The sequence below is a fragment of the Chiloscyllium plagiosum genome, unplaced genomic scaffold (assembly GCF_037043375.1).
Source record: "Chiloscyllium plagiosum isolate Xiang-an unplaced genomic scaffold, Cpla_swu_hap1 HiC_scaffold_17, whole genome shotgun sequence".
Lineage (NCBI taxonomy): Eukaryota > Metazoa > Chordata > Chondrichthyes > Orectolobiformes > Hemiscylliidae > Chiloscyllium > Chiloscyllium plagiosum.
In genome coordinates, this window is record NW_028270155.1 from 58827119 (window position 1) to 58847509 (window position 20391).

Genomic DNA, 20391 nt, shown 5'->3' on the forward strand with positions numbered 1-20391 from the left:
AGCAGTCTCGACCTCAAGCTCAAACTCTTTCCCCAAAACCTCATCATTTCTGTTTTAGACACTTATAGCTCAACTCCTTGATCAAACATTAAACTAGCTATCCTAAATGTTCTCTCTGATAGTCAAGGATTAATAAACTGGACCCAGATTACATATCACATACATCTAGCCTTAAAGTACAGATATGATCCAAAAACAGCAAATATCACAAACAAAAACTCATTGATCTAACATGGAGAAACATGTTCATTTGTTCATATTTTAGAGACTTATAGCTTTCAATAATTTGTCTCAAAAGATTTACCACACCTATACTTCTAATACTCACCAAACTTTCCAGTAAATATTCCAAGGTTCCCGGACTGAGAAGACCTATGCTGGCAGGACCTAGAAATGTTACAAGCTGGGATTAGAGAACTTGCAGCCTTTCAAGAGGAATCTGTCACTGGACTGAAAATTAATTAAAATTGCTCTTAAAATGCCACAATATTTTGAAGAAATGCACACTATTTCAAAAGTTGTTTATTTCTGTTTCCAGACCTGCCAATTAAAGGAGAACAAATACAAATAGAAATTGCGTTCTATCAAAATGCTCACTACCCTCACCACACATTAAGTAAAGAGGGACATAACATGACCCAACTTACTCTACTTGTGGTAGAAGAACAGCTCCCAGTTGTTCTCCAGTTTCATCTTTACCTTTGTCTACAGTACCAGAAACACAAAACCTCATGTACAATAGAAGGAGGGGTTTCAATTTGTTAAGAAAGCTGGTAAGTGCTTTTGGTGATCTGTTCTTCACAATGTGAACAACCTTTCAAAATGAGAACAACCTTCAGCAAATGGATGATGCCATTCTTGGCACACGTTTTCTCCCTTCATCCTAATCATTACTCATGGTATCCATTTGGACACCACTGGAAAGGCTGCCATTTACTATCCATTAGGATATTCTGCTTAATGACCATTCTCAACCATTCTAAAGGTGTAAAAGGTGCTCTCATCACTGTCCTTGTTACTCTTTGTACATGCACGATTGCCTTGCTAAATTATTTCAGAGAATTGCTAAGCACAAGTGGCAATTGGCATTTCCCCACCATTCCCCCACCAAAGAAGAATACTGCATCTAAGAACTCTACTTTTCTCAACAGATGTGTGCATTAAAGCAGGATGCAAATAAGTATCATCAAAAACTGGATCCTTAGGCTAAGGTTAGGGAAAAAAAAGAAAATCAGCCAAAGCCATTGTTAGCTTTCCAGAAGTCATGAGTGGATAAAACCCTGACAGTAAACAAATGACAGTTGATAGATGTACCAGTCACATTGTGCCCATTAGGCCATTAACAGTTTAACAGTTTTCAAAAGAAAAATAGTTAACACTGGTAAAAATACTGGACGGTCACCAAAATTATTCCTTACCATTCCAATCCTGGAGAAAGCAGTACTAATTGTGCTGCTTCTCCATCTAGCTCTTCGTACCCCAAACAAACTAGTAATTTTAAATTAAGGCTGTTGAAAAGCAGTAAAATATACATTCAAAATCAATCTTTTAAAGAAAGCTGTAAAAGGTTAAGATTAGATTTCCTGCAGTGTGGAAACAGGTCCTTCGGCCCCACAAGTCCACACTGACCCTTCGAAGAGCAACCCACCCAGACCCATTCCTGTATATTCACCCCTGACTAATGCACCCAACACTACAGGCAATTTAGCATGGCCAATTCACCTAACCTGCACATCTTTGGACTGTGGGAGGAAATCGGAGCACCCGGAGGAAACCCACGCAGACACGGGGAGAATGTGCAAACTCCACACAGACAGTTACCTGAGGCGGGAATTGAACCTGGGTCCCTGGCGCGATGAGGCAGCAGTGCTAACCACTGAATTAAGAATACAGTTTGACAATTTAAGGGGACACAGTGCAAAGCAGTAACCCTGACCTCAATTCAAGTTTTTGTGGATCCTAACCTTCCTCCTAATATATTCTCACCCAGCTACTTCTCAGAGAAACTAGAATGACTAAGCAATGCTAGCAATCCCAGTACAATGTGTTCCTGCAGATACCATGTACACAACATGCAAACCCATCAATATGCAAAGCTATATACAAAGAAGATTTAAAATAAAAAGTTATACAAGGCATCATATCAACAGTGGTGATCAACATTGGATACCAAAACTGTGTGGCACTAGCCAATGTACTGCAACAGAATCTCCTGTACCCGTTTCCAATTAAGGAGATGTACGGCACCATAACAAAAGAGGAATTGTCTACAGATTTCACTTTTTGGCTGTTTACAAACCCCCTGCTCCTAGTAACAATGGTATGAGACTCCGAAATGTTCATCAAGAACATTCAACAATAAACAGAAGTTGACTCCACTAATCTTCAAAGATGCTAACTATTAAGGAGAATAACGGGGATTCTGCAGGTACAGAGCATTGACTTTCAGGAGGCATTTGATCAGGTGCCGCACAAAAAGTTCAATAGACAAGGTAAGATCACATGGAATTAGGGGTAATTAATTAGCTTGGGAGGGGATTGGCTAACCAACAAAGTAAAGTCAGAATGAAAGATGCAACTTGCAGGAAGCCAGTGTTTGGTCCTCAGGTCCCAACTACTTACAATCTATATTAAATAACCTGGATATAGGGGATTGAAAGTATTTCAACCAAATTTGTAGATAACACCAAAATAGATGGGAAAGTAAGTCGCACTGAAGGAACAAGAAATTTACAAATGTCTATCTATAGCTTAGCTGAATGGGCCAAAACTTGGCAAAAGGAGTTAAGTGCAAATAAAGGTGAGGTTATCCATTTTGGATTGAGTAGAAGAAAGGCAACTTATGTAAATGCAGAGAAACTTGACAATCCTTCACTGCAGAGGTATTTGGTTATCTTTGTTCAAGAGTTGCAAAAACTAGCATGCAGATACAACAGATAATAAAGGAAAACAAATGGAATTTGACTTTTATTGCTAAAAATGAAGAGAGTATATAAAGTAGAGAAATATGGCTGCAACTGTACAAGGCATGAGTAAGACTGCATTTGGAGTACTGCATAGAGTTTTGGTTCTCTTGAGAAGAAATTTTGTTGTATTTGAGACAGTTCAGACAAGGTTCACTAGATACATTCCTCATCTCTGGAAATCAGTCTTATGAACAGAGGGAGAGTAGTTTAGGTCTATAGTCTCTGGAGTTCAGAAGAACAAAAAGGAGGTTCAACTGAAGTATAACAAGCCTCTTTAATATTTGATAAAGTCAATACAGAAAGGAGGTTTCTTTTTGTGGGGGCAATCTAGAACAAGAGGTCATTGCTTTAGGATAAAGGGTAGCAGCTTTAAAACAGATGGAGAAATTATCTCTCTCAAAGTAATGAATCTGTGGAACTTTATCCCAGAGTCTGTTGGATGCTGGAACATGGAGTAAAGTTAAAGGACAAAATGACATTTTTATTTAGTAATGGGTTTAAAAGGTTATGGAGCGCAGACAGGAAAGTGCAGCCAAGATCTGTCATGATCATACTGAATGGCAGAGCAGATTCGAGGGGCTGAATTGTCTACAACTGCTCCTGTTCTCATGTTCTTGATCTTGATAAAATTTCAAGACTACTTCACAGTATGTTGCACCTCTACTTTTCGTTCAAGTTATTTACATAAATCCTTCAGATGTTGCACTGTTCCACGTATCACCAGTGATGAATAGATGCCCAGTTATTATATAATAGTACAAAGTATATCTAAAAGATCAAGTCAAGTACATACAAAAGCATGTGTGTGTGACCAAGAATATCTCAAGAAATTGAAGGCAAAAAGAATTTTTGTCGTACCTGCCAGTTTTTCAGCCAGGCATCCCAGTACTGCAGTAGTATTACGGTGTTTAGCCGGATTGCAAGCATCTTGCTTAGCTAGAGATGCACTTAAATTCAACATTTCTGACAATTTCTGTAATGCATCCTTAAAATAAAATTAAAAAGCCAGTCAGTGCTCTTACAATCAACCATGTACATTGAAACATAACACAACTTCACAAAAACATGACTATTCTTTATTTGAATCACACTTTCTCTCATTTCCCTTAATTACAAGTCACATTCAAACTAGGGCTAATCTTCTGCAAAAATAGAAATTTTTTAATATACAGGACAAGGATTATGGTTACTGTCGAAAGTCAGATCAATTGACAGTTTAATTACTTTCTCCAGCATCTGCAGTCCTCGTTTTTACCCAATTTAATTACTTTCTCCTTTTTTTGCATTTACATGTCGTTTTCATTTTGGGGAAAAAAGTTGAATTGTAGGTAGCAGTCCACTTATGATAGGTTTAACATGAGTCAGGGTGGGTTGCCCCAAGGCATTCTAAAGTAATTAAAATTCAGGGTTAGCTACCATGAGAGCTAAATGAAGCCTACTGCTTGTAAAACACGTCTTGCTTACAAGCATCAGGTGGACAACAACAACTTTATCTACTGAGTACCAGTTAGGTGAAACCATCATATTAACTAGTTAAGGTTACATTTAAACAAAAAGTATGGTGATGGAGCATAACAGGAAGGAGTGAAGCAGTGACTTGCAATCCAGAACTCAAGTTTTATTACCTGAGAATGTGTTCAAACCCCAAAGCTTGAATTCAGTAAATATCTTCAATAAAATGCTGGCCTAATCGTAAGCAGATAACCATACTGATGGTTGTAAAAACAAATCAGAAACACTAATGTTCATTGGAGAATCAAACCTGCCACTCTTACCTAGTCTGGCCTACATTGGATTCCAGATCCACAACAATGTGGCTGACTATTAAATTGCTCTCTGCAATTTAATGAGAAACAATAAATATTGGTCTAGCCAGAGACACTCTCATGCAATTAATGAATTAGAAAAAAAAGCAAATTACATAGGCAAATTGACTTGCAGAAAGTCAGAACTCAAACAAAAAAGGAACAGCAGCAACATGGACAAAAAAAAAGGTGGATCACCAGTTTAAAAAAAAAAGTAAAGGTGAATAATTTTGTGGAGGAAGGTTTGTCATGGAATTCCCAAGGGCCAGTATTTGACCCCTTGTTTTGTCCAATATATTAATGATCTGGATCTTGGTATGCAGGGGAAAAATTTAAACTAAAGTGGATCATATAAAACTTGGAAGCACTCAAGATCAGAGGATGACAGTGTGGAACTGTAATAAACAAAGTGAGGTGGGCAGATGAATTTCAATATAACAAAGTGGGAGATGATGCATTTTGATGGGAAGAACATGATAGACAATATAAAATAAAGGGGTCAGAGCAGCAGAGGGGCTTGTGTGTTTTTCTGTATAGATCATTAGAAAATGTGGCCAGACGGGTGGAGAACAAAGCTTAAAGTATCCCAGACTTTACTAAAAGGGCACGGAGTACAAAGCAAGGAAGGGATGATGCTGAACTTGTATAAAACAGAGGTACAGCATAGAAACAGATCCCTCAGTCCAACTTCTCCATGCTGAATTAATCTAGTTTCACTTGCCAGCACTTAGCCCATATCCCTCTAAACTCTTCCTACTCATATACCCATCCAGATGCTTTATAAATGTTGTAATTTTATCATCTTCACAACTTCGTCTGGTATACATCACTTCTTTGTGAGAAAGTTGCTCCTTAGGTCCCTTTTAAGTCTTTCCCCTCTCACCCCAAACCCAATGGCCTCTAGTTTTGGACTTCTGGAAAAGACCTTGACCATTCACCCTGTACATGCCCCTCATGATTTTATAAACTTACCACATCACCACTCAGCCTCCCATGCTCCAGGGGAAATTAGCCCCAGCCTAATCATCCTTTCCCGACAGTTCAAACCCTCCAAACCCTGTTAAAATCATTTCTGAACTCTTTCAAATTTCACAACATCCTCCCAGTAGCAGAATACTGCACAGCATTCCAAATGCCAGATTATCAAAAGGATGCAAACACACTGGAGACTACAAAAGCAGCCTACAAGAATGGTTCTGGTTTCAGGGATTAAACACTTCAGTTAGGAGTCTAGATTGGTATGGTTGGGTTTGCTCACACTGCAAAGTGCAAGAGGAGCAGATTTTACTGAAGCTTTCAAAATCATGAGGGACTTTGATAAAAAGTAGAAAACGGAGAAGCAGCTCTCACTTGCACAACACCCAGAATGAGAGATGTGGATTTCAAAAATGAGTTGCACAAGTAGCAAATGAGGAAAAACACATTTACACAATAAATGGTTCAGGTGTGGGACACACCACCTTGAAAGACAGAAGCATATTCATTCAAGACACTCAGTTTGGAATTAGATGAATATGGAAATAGAAACATGCACAGCATTAGGGGAAAAGGTGGAAAATTGGCACTGTCAAAATCCATTTGGAGAGCCAAAGCAGATAAAAGTGGGCCAAATGGGCTTTTTCTTTCTACACCATAACAATTCTCTCAGAAGCGAGGAGAAGACAAATCTCTCCTAACTATTTAGTCAGAACGATGCTGTGACAATGCTTCATTGCACATTTATGTTATGGTATCTACAAGAGAAACAATGGCATAATTGTAATGTTATAGCATTAGTAATCCAAAGACACAGGGTAATGTTAGACATAGAAAAGTTCAAAATCATACTTCACAGCTGGTGGAATTGGAAACTCAGTCAATAAGTCTGTAATGTAAAGCTAATCTCAGTAATGATGAGCATTAAACTCTCAAGGTCATTGAAAAAACCCAAATCACTCACTGATTAAGTCATTTAGAATGTATTCAGTAAATAAACCTGCTATACTTAGATGGTTTGGCTTCCATGAGATTGCAGACATACAGCAATGTGTGCTGCCCTCTGAAATGACCCAGCAAGATATAACCTAAACCAATTCAGAAGGAACACCAAGTGCTGGTCTTAGTGTTATGAAGGTATAGGAATGTACTGTACCTTTGAGAGAGACTGGAAGCTGACACGGACTGAGAGAAGCACAGAACATCCTGAACAAAGTAAAAATGTAACACTTGGTTGACACAAATAGCTGGTACTGCATTGCCATGGAACAAAAACAAATTCAAATTCAGCCAGTTTAAATTATGTTCCAGATTCCAAAATCCAACTGAATTTGAACTTCACAATTTGGGAGGACATCAAACCAAAGAAATGATCCAATGTTTTGGGGTATAAAAACCAGACATTTTGAACAGTTAGGGGGAGAACTACAAACAGCTGCCAAGAAGCAACAGACTGCTAACAGAACAACTCTCTGGAAGTTACTTGTCTACAAGAAATTTGTGCAGCAGTACACCAAGAGGAATCTACAGAGAAACTTCGACATTGGAAGACTTATACCTGGGTTTGAAATTGATTTTGCCATAAATTTAAGGGAGAATTTATCAGACCAGTAGATTGGGAGGTATAGGATAGATTGAAGAGAAAGGAGTTGTAAATATTTGGTTTCAACATTCTCTGTTGGACTTAAATGAATAAATTTGTTAATTTTTTACTTTAAATGGTGACCTCTGGGATAGTTCTTTGCCTTTTGAAACTTAAACAGATAAGGGTACAAGGTGAGCTTCTCTGTTGTTGAGTTTAAAATTAGCAGAGGGGTTTACCCAGTTTCGTAACACTAGTGATATCAAGATCCTATCAAAGAATAGCAAAAATTTAAAAGGCTTAATTAAAAACACATGGTGCAAACACAATGCACTTCAAAGTTTCTACATAACATCATACAACTTTAAAAAAAGAATGGACAGAATGTGCCTATGTCACAATTTGATTAATTTCCATTTACAAGCTGTTTGGGGCAGTTTGCAACCTACATCGATTCTATCACAGGAGGCCATATGGTCTGTCAAGTTAATATAGGTTCTCAACAGGAACAACTTTGCTAGTCCCAGCATGCTAAGGGATTGTCGTTTTCAACTGGTCACTGTTGCGTAAAGAATTGTTTGTATGGTACACAACAACCACTCTGCTACAGTGAAGCGCCAACATGTCCCTGTACTTACCCCTTCCTATGTATCCTGATTATTGCTTCCGGAAAGGACTCATTTTACAATATTGAAATTCCTCATCAGAATGTTGGTTAGAATTATGATGAGGTTATTCAAAATTGAGAAAGTCTAAGCCCAAAGAAAAAGGCTATCAAACACAACAGCTTCTTTCTAAAGCTCTATATTTTTCGGGAATTGAAAGAGTGCTTAAAGTGTTGGTCACATAGTCACATTACAGCCATATTTTACAAGGTCGCACTTTAGAAACACTGTTCCCAATTCGTCAATCTTGTTACAGATAATTGGTGTCAACGAAATACACATTATAGTGAAACGACCTGTACTACAAAGTGATGTTGCCAGGAACTGTGTTATTACCATGGGGTTGAAATATTTCACGTGATGTATAAATAGTTTGGTTTATTCTTTCATCCTTTCTTTTGCATAGAAGTTGTTTCATTGTTAGACTCCACTCTGAAAAATGTTTTTATTCAATAAGGGCAGGTACAAAAAGGTATGATCTATTAAGCCAGATTTCAATCTAGGATCGGACTTATCCAAAAAATTACTTTAGCAGGGATCACAGCATTTTTGAAACTTTAGAGGGCCCATTTACTTATGGGATTGGATTGATACATTTTAAAAAAAAAAAAGAGAAAAAGCATTACCCAGGCTCTCCAGCCCTGTGGAAAGTTGAGATAGGGGTTGGAGGCCTTGTTTCCTCAGTCCCCCTATGTACTGGCACATTAAAGTGAAACATTTCTACACTTATGCATACTTTATTGGATGGGATGATTTAATATTTCATAAATTAATATTGACAGGTTTTAAAAGTTGCCCTTAATTCAATTTATAATGCTTATATAATATCTAGAAAACGTTTGGATTCAACTTTTATTTATGTCATTAGTTTATAAAAATACAATGACTTTAGTGACAACACATTCAGAGTAGTGTGCACACTTTTGGTCTCTTATCTAAGGAAGGTTATATTTTCCTTGGAAACGGTACAAACTGGATTGGTTCCTGGGAAGAGAATCTTGCTGTACAATGACAGGTGTACAATGACAGGTGAAGTAAATTCAGCCTCTACTCACTAGAGTTTAAAATTTAAGAAATATTATGGAGATGTACCAGATTCTGAAGGGGCTTGAGAAGATTTGCGCTTGTTAACAGTATGCCAAGGTTTAAGTTGCACACTTAAGTTAAGTTAAATTGATTAAATGTGTGTGTATACAAACATGTAAAAATGGGAACAGCAAGGCTCTTGCAGTAATGTCCCTATCTTTGGTCAGAAGATCTGGTTCAAGATCCACCTGCAATGTCACATGTCTGAACAGTTGATTTAAATAGGGCATAAAAATGGTATTGAGGGCTGTGGCACGAGCTGTGGTCAGTCAATAAACTAATCAGTATGGAAAAAAAGACATCAAGGTCCAATTCATCCACAGATTTTGACCCAAGTTAACACCAGTTTATCTAGCTAACACTAGATATATTAAGAACTTGGGAGCACAATCCCTGGTTAAAGGAGACTGGGGTTGATGAGATAGCACTCCGACAAGGCTTAAATTGCCAACTGAACATTGGAGATCTCTAACCTTCGAATTTATTCAAAAGTCAGAGCGATTTTTAGTTTATCAGATCAAGAGATTGTACAGAGTGTAAAGGAGATATCAGACAAGCCACAATAGTATTGAATGGTGCAGGCAGCTTTAGGGTCCACATGGTCTACACTCAATTCTATTTCTTATGTTAAGTTGCTTGATAACATCACCAAACCCAAATATTCCTAATAATTTCACCCTTAAGGGTGTTTTATAGTCATAATTGATAAATGTAAATTTTAAATAAAAAGACAGGCGTGAATAAGAGAGCATGGCAAATCATGCATCACTTACTTTGGTTGGCAGCGGGCATTCATCCAGCAGTAAAGTAATGACAGCTGGTCCTAAAGGATCTTCTAGAGGAATAACTCTAATCAGGGACTGTACTACTTCGAGCCAACCTTCATCTATCACCAAGGAAAAAGAACAAAAATTAGATAGAGTTCAACAACATACACATGCATCTTCATAAAGTTCTTATTTCTATCTTGAAGTTAGAAATTCTTCTGGTAATAGTATTAAGATTCCCTAGTGTGGAAACAGGCTGTTTGGCCCAACCAGGTCCACACCAACCCTCCAAGGTGTAACCCACCCAGACCCATTTCCCTCTGACTAATGCACCTAAAACTATGGGTAATTTAACATGGCCAATTCACCTAACCTGCATGTCTTTGGACTGTGGGAGGAAACCAGAGCATGCAGGAAACACCCATGCAAGCACGGGGAGAATGGGCAAACTCCACACAGAGTCACCAGAGGCTGGAATCAAATGCGGGTCCCTGGAGCTGTGAGGCAGCAGTACTAACCACAGAGCCACTGTACCTCCTAACGTATTCAAAATTGGTGTTTAGAAAACTCAGTTCAATCTTCATGAAACACATAGCCCAATGAAAATGTAGTCTTTGAAGTTAAGTACAAATATGAATTAAACACCACCACATTGAACCAAATATTATGCATTTGTTGACTTATAAATTTGTGGCTTTTACTTCCATTACAGACATGTATTGATCAAAATTCAAAACTCCTGGCACTCACGGTCACATATAAAGTTGCATTTTGTCAACCAGTTCAATATATTCTGGTGGAGAAAGCGAGGTCTGCAGATGCTGGAGATCAGAGCTGAAAATGTATTGCTGGAACAGTGCAGCAGGTCAGGCAGCATCCAGGGAACAGGAGAATCGATGTTATGCCCGAAACATCGATTCTCCTGTTCCCTGGATGCTGCCTGACCTGCTGCGCTGTTCCAGCAACACATTTTCAGCAATATATTCTCGAGCAGATTCAGCACCATGCAATGAATGGCAGCAACACAAGAATTATGTTCTACTTCAAATGCAACTAGTTTTCTCCAAAAAAAAAGAGAACTTTAGAATTAGCTTTCATACAAGTCTTCCTGCTCCACTCCACAAATTACATACATGAATTTCGAACAATCCATCAACAATAACCCTGGCACAACTATATTACCAATTCCGTTAATATAATTGTGCCAGGATTATTTTTGGTGGAACCACACACACTGAAAGCATTTGTTGAATTGTTGGCTCACTTAATGGAAGGTTAAATTTTACAAATTTTGTTTGAGCTAGCCAGCCAGGATTATTGATGAGGCAATGCATTTAATGTAATCATACAGACTTAGAATCATAGAGATGTATAGCATGGAAACAGGCCCTTCGGTACAACCCGTCCACGTCGACCAGATATCCCAACCCAATCTAGTCCCACCTGCCAGCTCCCAGCCCATATCCCTCCAAACCCTTCCTATTCATATACCCATCCAAATGCCTCTTAAATGTTGCAACTGTACCAGCCTCTATCACTTCCTCTGGCAGCTCATTCCATACATGTACCACCCTCTGCATGAAAAAGTTGCCCCTTAGGTCTCTTTTATATCTTTCCCCTCTCACCCTAAACTTATGCCCTCTAGTTCTGGACTTCCCGACCCCAGGGAAAAGACTTTGTCTATTTATCCTATCCATGCCCCTCAATTTTGTAAACTTCTATAAGGTCACCCCTCAGCCTCCGACACTCCAGGGGAAACAGCCTCAGCCTCAAATCCTTCAACCCTGGCAACATCCTTGTAAATCTTTTCTGAACCCTTTCATGCTTCACAACATCTTTCCGATAGGAAGGAGACAAGAATTGCATGCAATATTCCAACAGTAGCCTAACCAATGTCCTGTACAGCCGCAACATGACCTCCCAACTGCTGTACTCAATACTCTGACTATCTTCTTCACTATCCTATCTACCTGCGACTCCACTTTCAAGGAGCTATGAACCTGCACTCCAAGGTCTCTTTGTTCAGCAACACTCCCTAGGACCTTACCATTAAGTGTATAAGTCCTGCTAAGATTTACTTTCCCAAAATGCATTTGTCTGAATTCAACTCCATCTGCCACTTCTCAGCCCATTGGCCCATCTGGTCCAGATCCTGTTGTAATCTGAGGTAACCCTCTTCGCTGTCCACTACACCTCCAATTTTGATGTTATCTTACTTACTAACTGTACCTCTTATGCTCGCATCCAAATCATTTATGTAAATGACAAAAAGTAGAGGGCCCAGCACCGATCCTTGTGGCACTCGACTGGTCACAAGCCTCCAGTCTGAAAAACAACCCTCCATCACAACCTTGTCTTCTACCTTTGAGCCAGTTTTTTATCCAAATGGGTAGTTCTCCCTGTATTCCACGAGATCTAATCTTGCTAACCAGTCTCCCATGGGGAACCTTGTCAAACGCCTTACTAACGTCCATATAGATCACATCTACTGCTCTGCCCTCATCAATCCTCTTTGTTACTTCATCAAAAAACCCAATCAAGTTTGTGAGACATGATTTCCCACACACAAAGCCATGTTGACTATCCGTAATCAGTCCTTGCCTTTCCAAATACATGTACATCCTGCCCCTCAGGATTCCCTCCAACAATTTGCCCAACACCGAGGTCAGGCTCACCGGTCTATAGTTCTCTGGCTTGTCCTTACCACCCTTCTTAAACAGTGGCATCACGTTTGCCAAACTCCAGTCTTCTGGCACCTCACCTGTGACTATCGATGATACAAATCTCAGCAAGAAGCCCAGCAATCACTTCTCTAGTTTGCCACAGAGTTCTCAGGTACATCTGATCAGGTCCTGGGGATTTATCCACCTTTACCAGTTTCAAGACATCCAGCATGTCCTCCTCTGTAATATGAACATTTTGCAAGATGTCACCATCTATTTCCCTACATTCTATATCTTCCATGTTCTTCTCTGCAGTAAACACTGATGCAAAAATATTTATTTAGTATCTGCCCCATCTCCTGTGGCTCCACACAAAGGCTGCCTTGCTGATCTTTGAGGGGCCCTATTCTCTCCCTAGTTACCCATTTGTCATTAATGTATTTGTAAAAACCCTTTGGATTCTCCTTAATTCTCACGTCCCCTTTTTGCCCTCCTGATTTCTCTCAAGTATATTCCTATTTCCTTTATACTCTAAGGACTCACTTGATCTATCCTGCCTATATCTTACATAGGCTTCCTTCTTTTTCTTAACCAAACCCTCAATTTCTTTAGTCATCCAGCATTCCCTATACCTACGAGCCTTTCCTTTCACTCTGACAGGAATATACTTTTTCCGGATTCTCATTATCTCATTTCTGAAGGCTTCCCATTTTCCAGCCGTCCTTTTACCTGCGAACATCTGCCTCCAATCAGCTTTTGAAAATTCTTGCCTAATACCGTCAAAATTGGCCTTTCTCCAATTTCGAACTTCAACTTTTCGATCTGGTGTATCCTTTTCCATCATTATTTTAAAACTAATAGAATTATGGTCACGGGCCCCAAAGTGCTCCTACTGACACCTCAGTCACCTGCCCTGCCTTATTTCCCAAGAGTAGGTCAAGTTTTGCACCTTCTCTAGTAGGTACATCCACATGCTGAATCAGAAATTTGTCTTGTACACACTTAACAAATTCCTCTCCATCTAAACCCTTAACACTATAGTAGTCCCAGTCTATGTTTGTAAAAAGTTAAAATCCCCTACCATAACCACCCTATTATTCTTACAGATAGCTGAAATCTCCTTACAAGTTTGTTTCTCAATTTCCCTCTGACTATTAGGGGGTCTCTATTACAATCCCAATAAGGTGATCATCCCTTTCTTATTTCTCAATTCCACCCAAATAACTTCCCTGGATGTATTTCCAGGAATATCCTCCCTCAGCACAGCTCTAATGCTCTCCCTTATCAAAAAGGCCACTCCCCCCCTCTCTTGCCTCCCTTGCTATCCTTCCTGTAGGATTTGTTATCCTTCCTGTAGCATTTGTACTGAACATAGCTTTTATTAAGATCCTTCATGTCTGGTTTAAAAAAAGACAAAGAGCCCACGGGATTTAAAGAAACGCTGGATCCAAAACTGGCTGAGAGCTGGATGAAGAGCACGACGGTAGAAGGATGACTGTGTGACTGCAAGTGTATTACAGTGGGGTTCTGCAGGGCACTGTTCTGGGACCTTACTATTTGTATACAGTAATAATTTGGACTCCAGCGTAAGAGGCACGATCAATAGACAATAGATAGACAATAGATTTAGGAGTAGGCCATTCTGCCCATCGAGCCTGCACCACCATTCATTATGATCATGGCTGATCATCCTCAATCAGTATCCTGTTCCTGCCTTATCTCCATAACCTTTGATTCCACTATCCTTGAGAGCTCTATCCAACTCTTTCTTAAACGAATCCAGAGACTGGGCCTCCACTGCCTTCTGGGGCAGAGCATTCCACGCACCCACCACTCTCTGGGTGAAGAAGTTTCTCCTCATCTCTGTCCTAAGTGGGCTACCCCGTATTTTTAAGCTGTCTCCTCTGGTTCGGGACTCACCCATCAGCGGAAACACATTTCCTGCCTCCAGAGTGTCCAATCCTTTCATAATCTTATACGTCTCAATCAGATCCCCTCTCAGTCTTCTAAATTCAAGGGTATACAAGCCCAGTCGCTCCAATGTTTCAACATAAGATAGTCCCGCCATTCCAGGAATTGACCTCGTGAACCTACGCTGCACTCCCTCAATAGCCAGAATGTCTTTGCTCAAATTTGGAGACCAGAACTGCACACAATATTCCAGGTACGGTCTCACCAGGGCCCTGTACAGCTGCAGAAGAACCTCTTTGCTTCTATACTCAATCCCTTTTGTTATGAAGGCCAGCATGCTATTAGATTTCTTCACTACCTGCTGTACCTGCATGCTTGCCTTCATTGACTGGTGTACAAGAACACCCAGATCTCTTTGTACTGCCCCTTTACCTAACTTTACTCCATTTAGGTAGTAATCTGCCTTCCTGTTCTTGCCACCAAAGTGGATAACCATACATTTATCCACATTAAACTGCATCTGCCATGCATCCGTCCACTCACCTAACCTGTCCAACACTAAATCCTGGCAGTCTCGAGTACAACTTGCTGGCTAGTGAATGCATATTAGCCTGGAGTTTGCAGTTGAAATGGCATTAAAACATTTGCAAAACAAATTTTGGCACCTGCAATGTATAGCTAAACACAGAAAAGCAAATATTTTCTGCTTTTCCACACAGTGTATCCTCAAGTCTTTTAATAGAGGGAAACATATGTTTGTGCACAAAGTAGAAACTTGCCTATTATTTCAATGCGGGACATAACAAACCTGGGAGTAGACAATTCAGCCCCTCAAGGCTGCTCCGTCATTTAATATGATAACTGATCTCAACTCCACTTGCCTGCCAGCCTGCTCTCCATAAGCCTTCAACTCATTATTAACTAAGAACCTGTCAACTTTTCCTTCAATTTGCAGCGTACCCAGATTCTGCAGTTGTGAACTCTACAGATTCATGACCCAAAAAAGAAAATAGTAATAATCAGTAAGTTTTAAAACGACCTCTTGTTCTAGATTATCCATAGGGAAACATCCTGTCTAATTTTGTATACTTCAAAATAGATCTCTTGTTCTAAGCTCGAGAGAATATAGGCCTAAACCACTCCATTTCTCAGAGAGATAGAATTAGAGTTAGAGATATACAAGACAGAAACAGACCATTGGGTCCAAATCATCCATGCCAACCAGATATCCTAACCTAATCTAGTCCCATTTGCCAGCACTTGGCCTATATCCCTCTAAACCCTTCCTAGTCATATACCCATCCAGGTGCCTTTTAAATGGTGCAATTGTACCAGCCTCTACCATTTCCTCTGGCAACTCATTCCATACGCATACCATCATCTGCGTGAAAATGTTACCCCTTGGGTCTCAGATCTTTGCCCTCTCACCCAGAATCTATGCCTCTAGTTCTGGATTCCCCCACCCCTGGGAAAAGACCTTGTCTATTTAACCTATCCATGCCCCTCATGATTTTATAAATCTCTGAAGTCACCCCTCAGCCTCCAACATTCCAGGCAAATCAGCCCTAGCCTATTCAACCTCTGAGCTCAAACACTCCAACCCTGGCAACATCATTGTAAATCATTTCTGAACCCTTTCAAGTTTCACAGCAACCTTCCGATGGAAAGGAGACCAGAATTGCATGCAATATTCCAACAGCCGCCTAACCAATATCCTGTATAGCCTCAACATGACCTCCCAACCCCTGGACTCAATACTCCAATAAAAGGAAAGCACACTAAATGCCTTCTTCGTTATCCTATCTACCTGCACATCCACTTTAAGGAGCTATGAACCTGCACTCCAAGGGTCGCTTTGTTCAGCAACACTCCCTAGGACCTTACCATTAAGGGCATAAGCCCTGCTCTGATTCGCTTTCCCAAAATGCAGCACCTCACATTTATGTGAATTAAACTCCAACTGCACTCCTCAGCCCATTGGCCTACCTGATTAAGATCCTCATGTAATCTGAGATAATCTCCTTCGCTGTCCACTACACCTCCAATTTTGGTGTCATCTGCAAATTTACTAACTAGATCTCTTATGCTCCCATCCAAATCATTTATACAAAAAAAAAGGATGAAAAACGGTGATTCAACGGTGAAAAGCGGCTCACCACTGGTCACAGGCCTCCAGTCTGATAAGCAACCATCCTCCACCACCCTGTCTTTTACCTTTGAGCCAGTTCTGTATCTAAACAGCTAGTTCTCCTTGTATTCCAAGAGATCTAACCTTGCTAACCAGTCTCCCATGAGGAACCTGGTCATCCACCTTAAGTCCATATAGAACATGTCTACTGCACTGCCCTCTTCCTAAGTCAAACCCCTCATCTCTTGCAGGTAATCTCGTGAACCTCCTATGAACTGCCTCCAATGCAACTATCATTCGTTCTTAACAAAGGGCACCAAAACTGTATGCAACACTCCAGGTTCAGTGTCATTACTGACTTGTACAGTTGCAGCAACATTTCCTCTCATCCTTCAGCAATTAATGCCAAAACTCCATTTGCCTTCCTCATTATCTGCTGTACCTATTCATTTTTGTAACTCATGCATAAAAAACCCCAGATCCCACTGCAATAAAGCACTCCAAAGTTTCTCTCCATTTACATAAGTTGTCTTTCTACTCCTGTCCAAAATGGAAAACCTCACACATATCCACATTAAACTCCATCTGCCAAAATCGGTGCTGTGTAAGAATCTTTGGCAAATTTCTCCAATGCATCATGTGGATGGCATAGAGTGCTACTACTGAGCAGAGTGTTGGATGGAGTGAATATGATGTCAGTCAAAGGGCTGCTTCATCTTGGATGGTATCAAGCTTCAGTGTCACTGGAACTGCATCCATCCAGGCAAGTGGGGAGTATTCCATCACACTCCTGACATGTAGGAGAAAGTGAGGACTGCAGGTGCTGGAAAGCACAGCAAATCAGGCAGCATCTCAGGAGCAGAAGAATCGAAGTTTCGGGCATAAGCTCTTTATCAGGAATTCCTGAAGAGATCTCTTCAGGGGTGGTGGTCAGGAGAGGAGTTTGTCTCTGCAGTCTTCCTGGCCTCTGACCTGCTTTTATTGTCACTGTTTGTGGAGAAAGTTAAAAAACACATCGGGTTATAGTCCAACAGGTTTATTTGGAAGCACTAGCTTTCTGAGTAGTGCTTAGTCATCAGTCAACTGTGGAACAGGTTCATAAGACACAGAATTAATAGCTATAAATTATGCGCCTTATGGTCCTGTTCCACAGCTACCTTATGGAGGAACAGCGTTCAGAAAGCTAGTGCTTCCAAATTAATCTGTTGGACTATAACTTAAAAATCTCAACGCCAATTTTATCCACCCTAGTCTCATACCAGCTCCTCCACTTTTTGTGGACAATTCAATTAAGTTTCTGGTCAATGGTAGCCCCCAGGATGTCCACAGTGGGGAATTCAGTGACGGTAACACCATTCAATGTGACAGGGCAGTGGTTAGATTGTCTCTTACTGGTCATTGTTTGACAGTTGAGATGCACAAATGTTACTTGCTACTTGTCATCCAAAGCCTGGATATTGTCCAGATCTTGAACATGTACTGCTCCAGTACCAGAGGTGTCACAACTGGTGCTGAACACTGCTATCAGTGAACATCCCCTCTTCTGACCTTATGATGGAGGGAAGGTCATTGAGGCAGCTGAAGGTAGTTGGGCCTTGGACCCTAGCCTGAAGAATTCCTGCAGAGATATCCCAGAGCTGAGATGACTGACCACCACCAATTACAATCATCTTCCTACATGCCAAGTAAGAGTACAAAGGGAGAATTTGTCTGATACTTGCTGATTCCAGTTTTGTTTGAACTCCTTGATGTCAGACTTAGTCAAATACAGCTTTAATGTCATGTTCACCTCAAATTCAGCTCTTTTGCCCATGTTTGAATCAAGGCTGTAGAGTGGTCAGGAGCGAAGTGCTCCTGGCAGAATTCAAACTGGGCAGCAGTACGGACTGTAAACTGTTGACCCCTTGCCACCCCAAAGTACAAATAAAGACCCATTTATCCTGACTCTGATGGTTAGCTAATCCTCCATCCAAGCTAATACATGACCCCTAACCCATTGTGATCTTTTCATGCAACACATTAATCCAATGCCTTCTGGGAATCCAGAAATACAACATCTACAGGATCCCCATTGAAGATATAATAAGCAAAGTGGACAAATAACTGTAGCCAGTTAGTCAAAACACATAATTTGCCTTTTATTAAACTCATGCTATCTTGAATGCATTGTGTTGTTTTTCTAAATGCCCTGTTTTTATTTCCTTAATAATGGATTCTAACAATTTCCCAATATCAAGTTTAACTAACTGGTCTACAGTTTCCTCCTTTTGGTTTCCCTCACTGAGTAAGGATTATATATTAGCATTTTTTTCCAATTCACTGCAACCTTACCTGCATCCAAGGAATTTTGAAATATTATAACCAACTATTTCTGTTGCCACTTCCTTTTGAGACTCTAGGATGTAGGCCATCGCGTGATGGGGACTTGTCTGCCTTCAATACCAGTCAATTAATTTGCTCAGTATTTCTCTCCCCACTCACAGTGATTACGATGGAGGTACTTTCTTCCCCTTCTATAACCAATGAGCTATCATTTCCTATTGGGACGACACTAGTGCCCTCCACCATAAAAATGGAAGCAAGTTGTTCATTTAATGAATCTACCATTTGTGTTCTGCACTATTAACTCCACAGTCTCAACCTCCAAAAAAGGGACCACCATTCACTAAGTACTCTCTTCCTTTTTATATAATTACAGAATCAGTTTTTATATTTTGCACTAGGTTTATTGTGGAATTAACCTTTGTTCTTTATATTACATTTTTTTAATAACTCTTTTCTGATATTAAAAGTCTCAGTGCTCCAGCCTGTCACTTGCTTTGCAATTTGGTATACCTTTATTTTTGAAAGGTTTCTACAACTTCCTTGCTTTGTCATGAACAATTTCCTGTCTGGAATTAAGTTTATTTGGGAGCAATTAACATTCTCCTTAAATATATGCCACTCCTGGGGTGGGGAGGGGGGTATCTAAAAGGGCGGCGAAGATCTCACTGCAGAGCTCTGCATTTTCTAAGTGTTTTTTCTGAACTGATCAGCCTCGAGTCCCGGCACACCATTACAGGGGGAGATTTAACTGTCTCACGGGCCCCACAGTAGACAGGTTGCCCAAAGGTCCTTCGATGCCCTCTGTACAAACTAAACAGTTAGTGGGTCTGTGTGGGGAATTAGGGTTGGTGAACATCTGGAGGCATCTCCACCCTACATGTAGGGATTTTGCGTTTTTCTCCAATTCGCACAGATGTCACACAAGGATTGATATTTTTTTCTGACCACTGCAGTAACCCTGGATTTGGTGGCATCTTGGAAGATCCCTGATCATGCTCGAGTGTACCTTACGGTTAAGATTAAGGACGTTACAGTGGGTTTGAGGTACTGGCAAATAGATCCCTTTATCCTTAAGGGTAATAAGTTTGTGGAGTATGGCTCTAGGGAATTTTGGGCGATCCTAGACATCAATATAGGTTCGGTTGATAGCTCATCTGTTCTCTAGGAAACTGCCAAAGCCTATGCTAGGGGGGTAGTTATTTCATATTCCGAAAGTAGGAAGCGGCAGACAGGTGAGCAGCAACGTCTCCTTGAAGCATGGTTGAAGGCAGCCGAGAAGGCCTACTTTGACAGACCCTCTTTGGTCAAACTATAGAGGATTACGGCACTGCAGTCTGCATTAAATTCCGTGCTCATGCAGACCACAAAGGAGGAGCTGGCTTTTGCAAAGCAAAAGGTTATATGAGCATGGTGACAAGCCAGGCAAATACTTAGTGTATCTTTCCAGAAAGAGGAATGCCCCACAAGCCATTACGGCGATTAGAGAAGGGTCTGGGAACCTAACGTAATTCTAAAAAA

At 40.4% G+C, this 20391-nt stretch overlaps 1 protein-coding gene across 1 annotated transcript in view; it reads right to left on the minus strand.

Annotated features, from left to right (window-relative positions):
* rspry1 (ring finger and SPRY domain containing 1) overlaps window positions 1-20391 on the minus strand; it is a 67860-nt gene that overhangs the window by 29144 nt on the left and 18325 nt on the right. The window contains exons 3-5 of the mRNA XM_043707140.2: window positions 9853-9965; window positions 3825-3951; window positions 329-387 (exon numbers count right to left, since the gene is read on the minus strand). Of these exons, the coding sequence (XP_043563075.2) occupies window positions 329-387; window positions 3825-3951; window positions 9853-9965 (299 nt within the window). The remainder of the gene's footprint in view (window positions 1-328; window positions 388-3824; window positions 3952-9852; window positions 9966-20391) is intronic.